Source organism: Buteo buteo, chromosome 17 (genome assembly GCF_964188355.1).
Source record: "Buteo buteo chromosome 17, bButBut1.hap1.1, whole genome shotgun sequence".
NCBI lineage: Eukaryota > Metazoa > Chordata > Aves > Accipitriformes > Accipitridae > Buteo > Buteo buteo.
In genome coordinates this window covers 28576926-28593393 of record NC_134187.1, presented here as the reverse complement: position 1 = coordinate 28593393, position 16468 = coordinate 28576926, and the positions used below count along the sequence as shown (strand labels likewise).

The 16468-nt window shown below is 68.1% G+C and overlaps 2 protein-coding genes across 3 annotated transcripts; one reads left to right on the top strand and one right to left on the bottom strand.

The window, feature by feature from the left end:
* The first annotated feature begins 5174 nt into the window (after positions 1 to 5174).
* On the top strand, positions 5175 to 8232 carry TSPAN31 (tetraspanin 31). Its single transcript, XM_075049435.1, has 6 exons — positions 5175 to 5346; positions 6195 to 6362; positions 6783 to 6863; positions 7118 to 7267; positions 7350 to 7478; positions 7584 to 8232. Exons 1-6 carry the CDS (start codon positions 5284 to 5286, stop codon positions 7656 to 7658), a joined length of 666 nt encoding a protein of 221 aa, XP_074905536.1. The 5' UTR covers positions 5175 to 5283; the 3' UTR covers positions 7659 to 8232.
* A 117-nt stretch (positions 8233 to 8349) lies between these two features.
* Positions 8350 to 16034, bottom strand: CDK4 (cyclin dependent kinase 4). Of its 2 annotated transcripts, none has more exons than XM_075049433.1 (8): positions 15946 to 16034; positions 13463 to 13681; positions 12832 to 12967; positions 12583 to 12750; positions 10042 to 10151; positions 9764 to 9814; positions 9282 to 9417; positions 8350 to 9056 (listed from the first exon to the last, which is right to left on the bottom strand). In XM_075049433.1, the coding sequence occupies exons 2-8, from the start codon at positions 13678 to 13680 to the stop codon at positions 8964 to 8966; spliced, it is 912 nt and encodes a 303-aa protein (XP_074905534.1). In that variant the 5' UTR covers position 13681; positions 15946 to 16034; the 3' UTR covers positions 8350 to 8963. The 2 variants fall into 2 exon arrangements, with proteins under 2 accessions (XP_074905534.1, XP_074905533.1); XM_075049432.1 differs by having other exon boundaries at positions 13463 to 13692; positions 15946 to 16012.
* Positions 16035 to 16468: the final 434 nt, after the last annotated feature.

Sequence of the window (16468 nt, the reverse complement as noted above, 5' to 3'; positions counted from 1 at the left end):
AACCCGAGGAGCACCGGGGCGGCGTGGCGGTGCCCGGCCCCGTCGGCGCGTCGGGACACGCCGGAGCCCGTCGTGACGGCACGGCCCGGCACGCCCGTACCCGCCGCCTCCGGCAGCCCCGCGACGAGTGGGGACGCGGCGGGGAGACGGGCGGGAGCTGGCTGGGGCGGACGAGGGGGGACGGGTTGGGGACACGCCGGGGACGCGGCACGGGAAGGGAGGACGCGGCTGCTGGGACCCGCCGGGGACGTGGACACGCGGCTGGGTGCTGGCTGGGGACACGCGTGTGCACCGGGACACTTAGACGCGCACCCGTGGGGGTCTTGTGCAGCCCCAGACGCGCTGGGGACATGTGTGTGGCCGCACAGACACGCTAAGGACATGCGTGCAGTGACACGGTCATGCTAGGGACATGCGTGCAGCCACATGGACACACTAGGGACATCTGTACAGCCAGACACGCTAAGGACACGCATGCGGTGACACAGTCATGCTAGGGACATGTCTGCAGCCACACGGACACGCTGGGCACGTGCATGAAGCCACACAGCCACGCTGGGGTCATGGATATAGTGACACAGTCATGCTAGGGACATGCATGAAGCCACGCAGACGTGCTGGGGACATGCATGCAGTGACACAGTCATGCTAGGGACATGTGTGCAGCCACACGGACACGCCGGGGTCATGCACGAAGCCACACGGACACGCTAGGGACACGTGTGCAGCCACAGAGACACGCTAGGGACACGTGTGCAGCCACGCGCCCACCAGGAACGCGCTCGCCCCAAAGCCCACGTCCCACCCCATCAGGCAGCCACGGGCTCCAGGGTGGGGGGATTGGGAGACATCCCCCCCCCCCCTAATCCACAGCCCCACGGCTTCCCACCACCCTGATGTGGCCGAGCACCCGTGGGGTCCCAGCACCCACAGGGTGGGGGGACAACAGCAGTGTCACCGTCCCCTGCGCCCCCCACAAGCAGAGGCAGGGAGACGGGGGGGGGCGAGGAGAGGTTTATTGGGCTGGGGGGGGTACGAGGACGCCACGAGGTGGCCGTTGTCCCCGCAGAAGGCCCAGGAGAGGGTCTGGATGGTGACAGCTTTTGCCCCCCCGGGCTCAAGTGGCACCTGCGGGGACAGGGACCGGGACCCCCAAAAGCCACCCCACTGTGTCCTGTGTCCCCCCCCCCCAGCTCCAAGCCGTGGGTCCCCCACTCACAGGACCAGGACGTCAAGGAGGGTGGCCCACTGCGGGTGGGGGGACACTGGGCACGGCCACCGAGGGGACCCTGGGTACCGTCACCGGGGGGGGGGGGGGGACACGGGGACACCATGGGGGTGCTCCGGGTGGAGGAGATGGTGATGGGGGTGAGCGGCGAGGGGGGGGACGGCTGATGGGACACTGGGGTGGGTGGCAGGGGTCCCGGGGACAGGGATGGTGGGGGGGGGGGGGACACGAGGACGGACACGGGGTCTTTAGGGACATTATGGGATGGGTTGGCGATGACAGGGACCACGAGGATGGTCACGGAGGAACTGGGACCCAGGGGATGGTCACAAGGGGACAGAGGCTCTGGTTGGGGACCCCACGGGTGCTGGCGGTGGGGAGGGGGACCCCGGGGGCTGCCAGGAGGGGGGGTCCCTGCGGCGATGGCAGCGGTCCCCTCCCGGGTGTCCCCGTCCCCGCACTCAGGGACCCGTCGTGGCTGTAGCCGAGGGGGTTGAGCCGCCCCCACCGCTGCGGGGTGTAGAGCTGCCCCCAGCCGCCGCAGCTTGACACCTTCCCCTCGGCAGGTGAGGGTGGCACGTCCCCATCCCCGGCGGTGTCCCCCGCCTGTGTCCCCCCACTCCATCCTCCCTGTCCCCCCACATCCCCTCAGCTCCATCCTCCCCGCGTCCCCTGTGTCCCCCCAGCTCCATCCTCCTGGTACCCACTGCATCCCCCCCCCCCCCCCATCCTCCCCATCCCTCTGCATCCGCCCCAGCTCCATCTTCCGTGTCCCCCCACGCCCCCCCCAGCTCCATCCTCCCCGTCCCCTCTGCATGTCCCCAGCTCTGTTCTCCCGGTCCCCGCAGTGTCCCCCAGCTCCATCCTCCTCATCCTCTGTGTCCCCCCAGCTCCATCGCCCTCTTCCCCCTGCATCCCCCCAGCTCCATCCTCCCCATCCCTGCCGTGTCCCCCCAGTTCCATCTCCCCCCCCGTCCCCCCCACATCTGCCTACCTCCATCCACCCTGTCCCCACGGTGTGTCCCCCCCCCCGTCTCCCCCCATCCCATGGAAACCCTGCTCGAAGCTGGAGGAGTCGAGAACCTTCCCACTGGCCCTGACTCCTTCAGGTCCACCCGGAAAGCCTCCTCCGAGGGGGACAGCCCTGGGGGGGGACAGCCACCCCCCACCCGGCCACCAACCCCACCAGCCTTCCTCATCCTCAGCCCCTATCCTTGGCGAGGAAGAAGCTCATCAGCATGGCCATGACAGCATTGAGGAAGGCCTCCTCGTCCTTGGCGATCACCGACTCGTAGTTGTCCAGCGGGAAGCAGGAGAAGGTGGGCTGGGAGAAGAGCTGCACCTCCGGGACGTAGGAGAAGAGCTGGGATGTGGGGAGGAGGGGGTCAGCGCAATGGGAAGGGGGAGTTTGGGAAAGGGGGGATGGATGGAGAAAGGTGGGATGGAGAGATGTGGGATGGGGAGGGGTGGGATGGGGAGATGTGGGATGGGGAGATGTGGGATGGAGAGATATGGGATGGAGGAAGGTGGGATGGAGAGATGTGGGATGGGGAGAAGGGTGGGATGGGGACACGTGGGATGGAGGAAGGTGGGATGGGGAGATGTGGGATGGGGAGATGTGGGATGGAGAGATATGGGATGGAGAGATATGGGATGGAGAAAGGTGGGATGGAGAGACGTGGGATGGGGAGAAGAGTGGGATGGAGAGATGTAGGGTGGAGAGACGTGGGATGGGGAGAAGGGTGGGATGGAGAGATGTGGGGTGAAGAAAGGTGGGATGGGGAGACGTGGGATGGAGGAAGGTGGGATGGAGAGATGTGGGATGGAGATGCAAGATGGAGAGATGTCGGATGGAGATATGTGGGATGGAGAGACATGGGATGGGCAGACAGGTGGGGATGAATGGATGGACAAAAAGACAGCTACGGGTGGACAGATGGGTGCGTGGATGGGAACATGGGTGCAAGAGAGGGCGGATAGCTGGACCTAAGGGTCCTGGGTAGACAGACAGATAGACGGAGAGACGAATGCATGGACGGACAGATGGATGTGCTGGCAGGTGGGCGTTAGGAAGGCCGGGCGGATGGATGGATGCACGGACAGTTGGGTGGACGGAGGGGTGGATGGATGGGGGGGTGGAAGGAGGGACAGATGAATGGATAGAAGAAGGGGTGGATGGACAGATGGACAGACCGCCGGCTGAAGGAAGGTGCCCAGGGCCCCCCACCCTGCCCTGCTGCCCCCCCGGGGGGACACACACCCGGAGCCCAGCCAGGGCAGGGTGGGGGTTCATGCCTCGTGAGTAACCCCGGCTTTGTCCGGGCACTGGCCGCCCCCCCCAGCTCAGTGTGGCTCAGAGCCCACCCGGCTGAGGGGCAATTTGGGGACACCCCCCCAGATTTTACCCCAGCCCCCCATGGCTGTGCAGGGCAGGGGTTTCCCAGCCCCCCCCCCCTCCTTGAGTGTTTAACACCCCAAAATCTCGGGGACCCCCCCAGGGAGTGGCCCCACAGCAGCCCCCCTTATTGCTGGGACTCTTTAAGGGATGAAATGTGGTTCCTCCAAGGCCTTCCCAGGGACTTGTGGGGGGGCCATGCCCCCCCCCCCCAGCCAGCCCTGCACCCAGCTGTGGGGTGGACTGGGGGGGTCTTGGGGTACTGGGGGGATCTGCAGGGGCTGTGGGGAGGAGATAGGTAGGTTATGGGGAGTCTGGGGGGGGGCCATGGGGGCCTATGGGTACTGGGGGGGGGGCTATGGGAGACCACAGGGCAACCTAGGTGGGTGGGGGGTAGGTACGTGTACCCCATAAATCCCCCCTTTGGTATGGGGGGGTCTATAGGGAACATGGGAGGTTGTGGGGAACCCTGGGAGGGCTTAGGACGACTGGGGGGGGGGGCTACAGGGTACCTGGGGGGGGCTGTGGGGGACTGTGGCACAGACTGGAGAAGCTTTGGGGGGGGCAGAGTCACCTGGGAGCTATAGGGGGACATTGGGGGGGGGGTACAGAGGTCAGGGAGCCCCGGGGGGCTGTAGGAGGTCTATGGGTCCGGGGGGGGGGGTATAGGGGGGCCTGAGGCAAGTATTGGGGGGCCTATGGGGCCTGGGGGGGGGGGGGCTATGGGTGAGCTGGGGGTCTATGGGAGGTCTTGGGGAACCTGGGGGGCCATGGAGGTCCTGGGGGGCTCTAGGGGATCTGGGGGGGGGGTATGAGGGACAATAGTGGAGGCTGGAGAAGTTTCGGGGGGGGCAGAGGCAACTGGGAGCTATAGGGGGCCACGAGGGTGCCTTAGGGGTATGTGGGGGGCCATGGGGCAGCCGAGGGGGGGTCTCGGATGGTGGGGGCAGCCTAGAGGAATTACAGAAGATCTATGGGATCTGGGGGTGGGGGTATAGGGGACTATAGGGGGCCTGGGGGGCTATGGGGGTCCTAGGGAAGCCATGGGAAACTGGAGGGGGGGGGGAGCAGGGAATCTGAGCGGGCTAGGGGGGTCATGGGGGGGCTAACAGGGGACCTGGGGGGGCTATAGGCAACCGGGGAGGCTGTGGGGGTCCTGGGCAGCCCTGGGGGGGTCCTGGGGGGAGGGTGTCCAGGGGACCTGGGGGCCTCTGTGGGACCTGGAGCAGGGCTATGGGAGACTTGGGGGGGCTATGGGATCCTACGGGACACTGGGGGGTCCCTAGGGCACCTGGTGCAGCTATGGGGGCCCTAGGGACCCTGGGGGGGGGGCTACAGTGGCCCTGGGGGGGTCCCCGGGCCCTCACCCCCTCTTTCCACTTCCGCCATCCGGGCATTCACCCCGGCGGCGGCCTCAGGGGGCGCCTCCGCGCATGCGCCGCCCTCCCGGAGGCCACTTCCGCCCTTCCTTCCTCCCGCAACGCATGCGCAACGCCGGCGGGGGCGGGGCGAGCGCGCAGGCGCGGGGCGGTGGGCGGGGCGCGCAGGCGCAGTGCGGCGCTGGGAGCGGGGTCGGAATTTAAAGGGGCCGGAGCGGCCGGGGGTGCGCTGGGCTGTGTCCCCCCCCCGGGACCCCCACACCGCCCCCCTCCCCCCAATCATGGTGTGCGGCGGCTTCGCCTGTTCCCGTAACGCCCTCTGCGCCCTCAACGTGGTCTATGTGGTGAGCGGGGCCGGGGGGGGGGGGACGGTGGGGAGCTGGGGCCTGCAAGGGGGAACACCCCCCCCCCCCCAAAAGATTTGGGGCTGGGGGGGGGGCTGTGCCCCGACTACCCCCCCTCCGGGGGGATTTGGGGTCCCCCCTGCTTTTGGGGTGCTGGTGTTGGGTACCCCGTCTCCAGTCTGGGGGTGGGGGGGGGGACTATTGGGTGTCGTCCCCCCCTCCAAAAGGGTGAGGCTGGGGGGGGGTTTGTTTGGGGTTGTGGGGGGTCAGGCCCTGCGGGGGGGGGGTCCCAGATGTGGGGCAGGGGGTCCCCGAGACCCACAAGGGGGAGTGAGGTCAAAGGTCACCCCCTACATGTCCATGTCCCTGTCCCCCCCCCCCCCCCCCCAGACCCCAAGTGGCGCGGGGGGGGGGACAGGACACCTCTGGGGGCTCAGCTGCCCCCAGCCCCTCTGATCTGGGGGGGGGGGGGGCGGGCTCTGTGTGCCCCTCTGGACGGCCTTGGGGACATCCCCCTGCTCCCCCCAGGCTGTGGTCCCCAATCCCCCCCCAAAAAAATGGCTGTGGGGACCTCACCCCAACCTTGAAGACGTGGCGGGGGGGGGGGTGTGACAGCACCGGTGGGGGACAGCACAGCCCTTGGCTGGGGGGGGGACACACAGTGGGACACCCCCCCCCCCAATCACCCAACAACCACCCCCCTCCTCTGAGCCCAGTTCCTCCAGTAGCACCACCCAACTGGGGAAACTGAGGCAGAGTAAGACTGGGGTGCCCCTCCCCGAGTTGTTGGGGGTGGGTGTCCCCCCAAATGACACCCCCCCCCCCTCCAAAATTCCCCCCCCCCCCAGCTGGTGGGGCTGCTGCTGATCGGGGTGGCCGCCTGGGGCAAAGGCTTCGGCATCGTCTCCAGCATCCACCTCATCGGCGGAGTCATCGCCGTCGGCGTCTTCCTCCTCCTCATCGCCATCGTGGGGCTGGTGGGGGCCGTCCACCATCACCAGGTCATGCTCTTCTTCGTATCCTTTCATTTTTGGGGGGGGTTATATGTGACACCCCCCCCTTGCCCTGTGGTGTCCCCAAACTCTGCCCTGGTGTCCTCAAACCCCCTCATGGGGGACACTGGGGGGGGGGGGGGCTGGGGGTCTGGTTACCCTGGCATGGATCTAGCCCTGCTGTGGAAATAGTGGGGGGGGGGGTTGAGGGGGTGGGAGGGCTGGGTACCCCTTTTTGCGGGGGGGGGGCACAGTGGGGTCCTGGAAGTGCCCCCACTGGGGACAGGAGGAGCTTCAGTCTCTGCTCCCCCCCCTCCATGGGCAGTGGGAGCCCTGGCAGGGGGGCAGCAAGGTGACATTCAGAGGTGGGGGGGGGCACTGCTGTCCCCTGCCCCCCCCCCAAGCATCTGTGCAGCCCCCCCCTTGACTCCAGCCCCCCCCCAGTACATGATCATCCTGGGCCTCGTCTTCGTCTTCCAGTTTGGCGTCTCCTGCTCTTGCCTGGCCATCAACAGGAGCAGGCAGGTGAGTCCCGGGGGGGGGGCACACTGATAACCCCCCCCAGCCTCACACAGGCCCTGGGGGGGGGGCTCCACAGCCCCCCAGGGTGGGCACAGGGATGGGGTAGGGATGTCCCCTCCAACCCTTCACCGCTGGGAGGGTTGTCCCCATGGCAAGGGGGGGACACAATGGGGACAGAGGGGTTCATTGGCTTAATTTTTTTTTTTTCTGGGGGGGGGGGGTGCTCTACCTGGTGCCCCCCACCCTACCCTGCACAGGAGGGGCTTTTCAGCTCGGCTTGGCCCATCCTGAGCAACGAGACGAAGACGGAGCTGGAGCGAAGGCTGGACTGCTGCGGGCTGCTCAACCGCAGCGCGGACCCCCCCACCGCCCACGCCTTCCAGGCTGACTTCCGCGTCTGCCCCGCTGTGAGTTTTGGGGTGGGGGGGGGTCCCCAAAACCCCTCTGCCCCCAGCCACTCATTCGATCTCTCTACAACCCCCCCCACAGAAGTGTAAGACCCTCCTGGGCAAAGACCCCCACGCCAAGTGCCTGACCTGCGGCGAGAAGATGCTCCAGCACTCGGACGAAGCCCTGAAGATTTTGGGGGGGGTCGGGCTCTTCTTCAGCTTCACGGAGGTAACGGGGTGGGGGGGCACGGATTGGAGTCGTACATGCTTTGCGGGGGGGGGGGGGGTGGTTGCCGCAACACACCCCCCCCCTCCACCACCACTTCTCTTGCAGATCCTGGGAGTGTGGCTGGCCATGCGCTACCGCAACCAGAAAGACCCCCGGGCCAACCCCAGCGCCTTCCTATAGCCGTGGGGGGGGCCACGGCCCTGCTGGGGGGTGTGGGACCCCCCCCCACCCCAACCCCTGACCACACACGGGAGTCCCCGCCACGTCCCCCAGCTGCCGATCGGCCGCCCCCCCCCCCCAGCCCCGCAGCCGCATGAAGCCTTGGGCACGTGGCAGGTCCCCGTCCCCCCCCCCACTGCCACCACCGCCCCCCAGGACAGACGGTGGCTGGTGGTCACCCCTGGGGGGGCCATGGCCACCCCCCCAACCCTGTGCCAGGAGGGGACAGGGTGCCAGGATCCCCCCCCCTCTCCAGTGCACAGCACAGCCCCCCCCCTAAGCCAACACTCCCCCCCCATCCCAGTCCAATTCCTCCCCCAAACTGGTGCATACTGGTTATTTATACACCAGGAAGAGGACAAGCAGCCCCCCCCCCCGGTATTTTTTCCCCACCACTACCCCCGAGCCTGACCCTGGGACAGCACCCAGTGCCCCCCACGCTGCTGAGGGGGGGGGCAGGGTGGCAGATATTTCCCCCCCCCCGCCACCACAGGGATGTCACCGTGTCCCAGTTCAAATAAACGCCCTACAGTGACTCTGGCTCCGGCTCTCTGTGGGACAGAACCCCCCCCATGTCCATCCCGTGCCCCCCCCCCCCCAACTGTCATTGTCGCCCCTCCATGACGCACAAGAGGCGGGTGAGGAGGTGGGTGGGGGGGCTGGGGCACTGCCCGCACCCCTTTATTAGCAGAAAAGTGGGGTGCCAGTCCCTGCACCCCCCCAAGTCCCCCCTGCCTTGCACGAGGGTTCCCCATCGTCCGTCCCCCCCCCCCGGCTCCATCGTGCGAGCAGAGCACCAGTGCAGAGAACTGTCACCTTCCCTTGCACGCAGCTCGCACGAGGATGGGGGGGCCACATCCTTCTCGCACGAGGATGGGGGGGTCCATCCTTCTAGCTTGCACAAGGATGGGGGGGCTACATCCTTTTCCCACGAGGATGAGGGGGGGGCTTATGTCCCTCTTGCATGGGGTGGGGGGGGCCCACCTCCCTCCAGCACCTGTGTCAGATGGGGGGGGGCACATCCTGCTTGCATGAGGGGGTGCTCCAGCTCTCCTTGTGCGAGGGTGGGGGGGTCCCCAGCCCCTCCGCAGGAGCAAAACCCCCTGCGAGCCCCTCGCGCACCCCCGGGGCTGAGGATGGCTCCGTTCCCCATGTCCATAACTGCGGGGGGGGGATGCAACAGGGTGCCCCCCACCCACCCTAATAAAGTCCTCCCACCCCCCCCCCCCCCAGTCCAGTCCTGGGTGCCCCCCCGGGGGGGGGCTGCTACCCCTCGCCTGCCCCCCGGTCCTGGAGGTAGAGATGCCGCAGGGCGTTGTAGGCTGAGATCCGCTTGTAGGGGTTGAAGGTCAGCATCTCCTGTGGGGGGGGGGACACGGGGACACCCTCAGGGGACACCTGGGGGGGTCATCATCATCACCCCCCCCCCATGCACCCGCAGAGCTCAGGGTGTGACGTGGGTCCCGTCACCCCCCGTGTTGTCCCCCCCAGGGCTCTTTGTGTCCCTGACTGTGTCCCCTGTCCCCTGTGTGTGTCGTGTGTGTCCCCCCCTCGGTGTTGTTCCCCCCCCCCCCCCAGTCTCACCAGCAGCAGCTGGGTCCCCAGCGGCTCCATCTCGGGGACGAAGCCCTCGATGGGCTGGGGGGGCCGGGCAGGGAAGGCGCAGCGGGGCAGAGCCACGTCCAGCGGCCAGTCGTCCTCCACGGGGAGCCCGATCATGCTGGGGGGGGGGAATGACGACACACACAATACACCAGGGTTAGGGCTGGGGGACACCACCACCCCCCCCCCAAACACCCACCCCACCCTGGGACCCCAGGACCTGTCCCAGGTCCCCCAAAACTACCCCCCAACAGCCCCACCTTGTCCCCAGCCTCCCCCCCAAATCAGGACCCCCTTTCCCCACCCCAGGACCCCCAGCTCCCCCCAACCTGCCCCCCCCCCTCACCCCAAGACCCCCAGCTCCCTCCAACCACCCCCCCCCCGGACCCCCAGCTCCCCCAAAACACCCACCCCACCAACAGCCCCCACCTTGGGACCCCCAGCCCCCCCTCCCCAAAACTTACTCAAAAATCTTGCCCAGCTGGTCGGCTTCCGAGTTACCACAGAAAAGTGGCCTGAGGGGGGGGGCAATGACACACAGCGATGTCACCAGAGTGGGGGGACACAGGGACACCCCCCCCCCACAGCGGCTGGCACCCCCAGGTGAAAGGCAACCTGACCATCCCCCTCCCAGCAGCACCCTGGGGACCCACACGAGTGCCCCCCCACCTCCGCCCCGGTGTGTCACCCCCTGGTGCCACGACCCCCCCCTCCACGTCCCGTTCCCCCCCCCCCAGCTCACTTTCTCCGGAACATCTCGGCGAAGATGCAGCCCACGCTCCACATGTCCACGGGTGTCGCGTAGGTCGACTGCAGCAGCACCTCAGGCGCCCGGTACCACAACGTCACCACCTGCCGCGGCACCGGCACCCGCTCAGCCGGACCCACGGCTGCGGCAGCCGGGGGTCACCCGGCCCCACGGCGTCCCGGCTTCGCAGCTACGTGAGCCCCACGGCCACCCAGACCTGTGGGCATCTGCGAGCCACAGCCCCCAGGACCCACGGCCACACAGATCTGAGCTTATGTGGGACCCAGGGCTCCTTGGGGTCTTGGCCAACCCAATCCATGGCCACCAGGACCCATGGCCACCCAGATCTGTGCCTACCCGGGACCCACGGCTCCTTGAGGTCTTGGCCAACCCAATCCATGGCCACCAGGACCCATGGCCACCCAGATCTGTGCCTACCCGGGACCCACGGCTCCTTGAGGTCTTGGCCAACCCAACCCATGGCCACCAGGACCCACGGCCACCCAGATCTGAGCTTATGTGGGACCCAGGGCTCCTTGAGGTCTTGGCCAACCCAACCCATGGCCACCAGGACCCATGGCCACCCAGATCGGAGTCTACGCGGGACCCACGGCTCCTTGGGGTCTTGGCTAACCCAACCCATGGCCAACAGGACACCCAGCCCCACAGCCAGCTGGCCCTATGGCCACCCACCTCCACGGCCAACTTGCTCTAGAGCCACGCTAGACCCGCAGCTCCCTGGGTTCACGGCCAACCCAACCCCTGGCCACCAGGACCCACAGCAACCCAGATCTGAGCCTACCTGGGACCCACAGTTCCCTGGGTTCATGGCCAACACGACCCATAGCCACCAGGACCCAGGACCACCCACCTCACCTCCACATGAACATCTGGGTGGACCTACAGCCACCCACATCTGTAGCCACCCAATTCTAGAGCCACCCAGCCCCACAACTGCATGGATTCACAGCCAAACCTGACCCATGGCCACCAGGACCCACAACAACCCACATCTGTGCCTACCTCGGACCCAAAACTCCATGGGTTCATGGCCAACCCAACCTCTGGCCATCAGGACAAACAGCCACCCAGCCCCACAGACACCTAGCCCTATGGCCATCCAGCTCCATGGCCACCTGGTTCTAGGCCCACCCAGGACCCACAGCTCTTTGGATTTATTGCCAGCCTGACCCATGGCCACCTAGATCCGTGCCTACCTGGGACCCACAGTTCCTTGGGGTCATGGCCAACTCAACCCATGGCTACCAGAACCCACAGCCACCTGGAACTGAGCCCACCTGGGACCCACAGCTCCTTGGGGTCATGGCCAACACGACCCATGGCCACCAGGACCCACGACCAGCTAGATCTGATGCTACCTGAGACCCACAGCTCCTTGGATTTACAGCCAACCTGACCCACGGCCACCTAGATCTGTGCCTACCTGGGACCCACAGCTCCTTGGGGTCTTGGCCAACCCAATCCATGGCCGCCAGGACCCACGGCCACCCACACCTGAGCCTACCTGGGACCCATGGCTCCTTGGGCTCATGGCCAACCCAATGCATGGCCACCAAGACCAACAGCCACCCAGATCTGAGCCTACCTGGGACCCACAGCTCCTTGGACTTACAGCCAACCTGACCCACGGCCACCCAGATCTGTGCCTACCTGGGACCCACAGCTCCTTGGGCTCATGGCCAACCCAATCCATGGCCACCAGGACCCACGGCCACCCAGATCTGGTCCTACGTGGGACCCACAGCGCCTTGGGCTCATGGCCAACCCAATCCATGGCCACCAGGACCCACGGCCACCCAGATCTGAGCCTACCTGGGACCCACAGCTCCTTGGGCTCATGGCCAACCTGACCCACGGCCACCCAGATCTGGTCCTACGTGGGACCCACAGCTCCTTGGGCTCATGGCCAACCCAATCCATGGCCACCAGGACCCACGGCCACCCAGATCTGGTCCTACGTGGGACCCACAGCTCCTTGGGCTCATGGCCAACCCAATCCATGGCCACCAGGACCCACGGCCACCCAGATCTGGTCCTACGTGGGACCCACAGCTCCTTGGGCTCATGGCCAACCCAATCCATGGCCACCAGGACCCACAGCCACCCAGATCTAGTCCTACGTGGGACCCACAGCTCCTTGGGCTCATGGCCAACCCAATCCATGGCCACCAGGACCCACGGCCACCCAGATCTGGTCCTACGTGGGACCCACAGCTCCTTGGGCTCATGGCCAACCCAATCCATGGCCACCAGGACCCACGGCCACCCAGATCTGGTCCTACGTGGGACCCACAGCTCCTTGGGCTCATGGCCAACCCAATCCATGGCCACCAGGACCCACGGCCACCCAGATCTGGTCCTACGTGGGACCCACAGCTCCTTGGGCTCATGGCCAACCCAATCCATGGCCACCAGGACCCACGGCCACCCAGATCTGAGCCTACGTGGGACCCACAGCTCCTGCCACCCAGCCCCACGGCCCCTGGGACCCACATCTGCCCCCCAACCACGCACCACAGGGGTCAGGGCCATCTGGCAGCTGTAGATGCGGGCCAGGCCGAAGTCGGCCAGCTTGACCTGCCCGCTGCTGGTCACCAGGATGTTCTCGGGCTTCAGGTCCCGGTGCACGATGCAGTTCGAGTGGAGGAAGTCGAGGCCCCGGAGGAACTGACGCATCAAGTCCTGGGGGGTGACAGCACCGGCGTGAGTCCCCCACCCATGCCGTGGGCCCCCCCCACAAGTCCTCGGGGCCCCCCGCCCCACCTTGATGGTGTCTAGGGGCAGCCCGGGCGCAGGCGCCTTGTCCAGGTAGGTCTTCAGGTCTTGGTCCACGTGCTCGAAGACCAGCGTCACCTTGGTCTCGCGCTCCGTCCGCGTGGTGGCACAGACGTCCATCAGCCTGGGGACGGGGAGGGGGGACAGGGGGTCAGCGGGGGGGGGGGGGGGGACACGGCTCCCCCGGGACCCCCATCGCTGCTCCCTGCCCCCCTACCCAGGAGGTGGAAGGATGGGAGATGGTCGCCCACCTCCTGTCCCCCAACCCCATGGCCACGGGACAAGACCACGGGGCGGGAGATGACACAAAGCCCCCCAAGTACGACCACGGGGCAGGAGATGTCGGCCGTCCCCTCTCTCCCCACCCCACGGCCACGGGACAGAGCTGTGGGGTGAAGCCAAGAGGCAGGAGACGACCCCCGCCCCCCCCAACCCACAGCCGTGGGGCAGGAGATGGCCCCCGTTCTCCGTCCCCCACCCCACGGCCACAGAACGAGACCACGGGGCAGGAGATGACGCAAAAAAAAAAAAAACCCTTATAAACCCCCAAACGCGGCAGAGCGGGAGACGGCGGCGTTCCCCGTGGGTGGGCGCCGTGGGTGGGCGCCGCGGGTCTCACCGGACGATGTTGGGGTGGTCGAAGTGCTCGAGGCGCTTGAGCAGGGCCACCTCGCGGACGGTGCTGAGGGGGAGCCCGTTCTCCGTCGTCTGCACCCGCACGTTCTTCAGGGCCACGAATTTGCCGCTCTGCATGTCCCGCGCCTTGTAGACGGTGCCGTAGGCGCCCACGCCGATCTCCGCCACCGGCTCGTACTGCGCCCGCCCCTCCTGCGCCATCCTGCCGCGGCCCTGCCTCGCCCGTCAGCCGAGACCCCCGACGCTCCCACGGCCGGACCCCCCCTCACCCCCCCCCGCCCCCCCCCCGCCGGCACCCTCCAAGCACCCTCCCGCCGGCACCCGGCGCCACGCGCGCACCCCCGGCACCCAGCACACCGCAGCGAGGCTCCTGGCACCCAGCGCCCCATGGCGAGACCCTCAGCACCCCAAAACTCCCAGCACCCCACGGCAAGACTCCCAGCACCCCAAAACTCCCAGCACCCCACTGTGATACCCCCAGCACCCCAAAACTCCCAGCACCCCACTGTGAGACCCCCAGCACCCCACAACTCCCAGCACCCCACAGCGAGACCCCCAGCACCCCACACCCCCCAGCACCCCACAGCAAGACCCCAGCACCCCACACCCCCCAGCACCCCACAGCAAGACCCCAGCACCCCACAACTCCCAGCACCCCACTGTGAGACCCCCAGCACCCCAAAACTCCCAGCACCCCACAGCGAGACCCCCAGCACCCCAAAACTCCCAGCACCCCACTGTGATACCCCCAGCACCCCAAAACTCCCAGCACCCCACTGTGAGACCCCCAGCACCCCACAACTCCCAGCACCCCACAGCGAGACCCCCAGCACCCCACACCCCCCAGCACCCCACAGCAAGACCCCAGCACCCCACACCCCCCAGCACCCCACAGCAAGACCCCAGCACCCCACAACTCCCAGCACCCCACTGTGAGACCCCCCAGCACCCCAAAACTCCCAGCACCCCACGGCAAGACTCCCAGCACCCCAAAACTCCCAGCACCCCACTGTGAGACCCCCAGCACCCCACAACTCCCAGCACCCCACAGCGAGACCCCCAGCACCCCACACCCCCCAGCACCCCACAGCAAGACCCCAGCACCCCACAACTCCCAGCACCCCACTGTGAGACCCCCAGCACCCCAAAACTCCCAGCACCCCACAGCGAGACCCCCAGCACCCCACACCCCCTGGCACCCAGCACCCCACTGTGAGACCCCCAGCACCCCAAAACTCCCAGCACCCCACGGCAAGACTCCCAGCACCCCAAAACTCCCAGCACCCCACTGTGAGACCCCCAGCACCCCACACCCCCCAGCACCCCACAGCAAGACCCCAGCACCCCACAACTCCCAGCACCCCACTGTGAGACCCCCAGCACCCCAAAACTCCCAGCACCCCACAACTCCCAGTACCCAGCACCCCACAGCGAGACCCCCGGCACCACATCCCCCCAGCACCCAGCGCCCCAAATTCCTCTGGCACCCTGCACCCCACTCCCCCTGGCACCCAGCGCCCCACACCCACCAGCACCCAGAGCCCCACAGCGAGACCCCCGTCACTCTGCAACCCCCCCAGCACCCCACAACCCCCTGGGACCCCGTACCCCACATCCCCCAGCACCCGCCAACCAGCACCCAGTGCCCGACACCCCCCGGCACCTGCCAGCCCCCCCCCCAGCGAGCCCCCCCAGCACCCAGCACCCCAAAACCCCCCGGCACCCCTTGGTACCCAGCCCCCTATGACCCATAGGACCCCCAAACCAGCCCCCCCCCAGCACCAACCCCCACTGAGCACCCAGCGACCCCCCAACACCCCACAACCTCTAGGACCCCCCAAGAGCACCCAGCACCCCGTGACCCCCCCCAACCAGCCCCCTCCCCCATTCAGCACCCAGCACCCCCTGACCAGCACCCAGCCCCCCCAATTCAGCACCCCCCAACTGGCCCCCAGCACCCTCGACCAGCACCCCAAAGCCCCCCCCCCAATTCAGCACCCAGCCCCCCCAAACTGGCACCCAGCACCCCCTGGCCAGCACCCAGCCCCCCCCCCACTTCAGCACCCAGCCCCCCCAACCCAGCACCCAACGCCCCCCAACCAGCCCCCCCATTCAGCACCCAGCCCCCCCCAACTGGCCCCCAGCACCCTCGACCAGCACCCAACACCCCTAAGCCCCCCCCCATTCAGCCCCCACCCCCCCCAAACCCCCCAACTCAGCCCCCAGCCCCCCCAAACTGGCCCCCAGCCCCCCCAACTCAGCACCCGCCCCCCCCAACCAGCCCCCCCCCCCCCCGACCCCCAGCGCCGCCCCCTCCCCCACTGACACGCGTGGAAGGGGACAGAGACACCCCCCCCCCCGGGGGGGGGGGAAGAAGGGGGTGCAAAGTGGGGGGGGAGGGGCCCCCGCGTGGCCGAGACTCGCGCGTGGCGGCGGGGGGGGGGGGGGGGGGGAACCGGGACTCACCGGGCGGCGCGCGCGGGACTCGGCCGGGCTTGGGGGGGCCGGGGGGGAGGGGGGGGGGCCGGGAGGGGCGGGGCTGGAGGACCGGAACCAGCGAGACGGGCCGGCCGGAAGGGCCGGTAGTGGAGGGGGGGGGGTGGGACTCGGACTGCTCCATTCCCCTCCCCCCCCCCCCGAGGGGGGGGGGGTGGCAGCCCCACGCGCCGGGGTCGCTCCCTGGGGGGGGGGGGGGGGAGGGGCGGGCAGGCCAAGGGTGGGGGGTGTCCCCCTGGTGGGGGGAGGGGCGTTGGGACGGCTGGGTCCCTCCCGGGGGGTGGGGGGAGGCGGGGTGGGGGTGCGGATCATCATCCCCATCCCCCCCCCGCCCCCCCCCCCCGCCAGGCTGGCCTCGAACCCGCGTGTCTCTCCCCCCCCCCCGCGGCCAGCGCAGCGCCCCCTGGCGGCCAAGGGTGGGAGGGACACGCGTGTGCCGAGACGGGACCCACGGGGACACGTGTGCGCCCCTCCCCCCTCCGGGGAAACACAC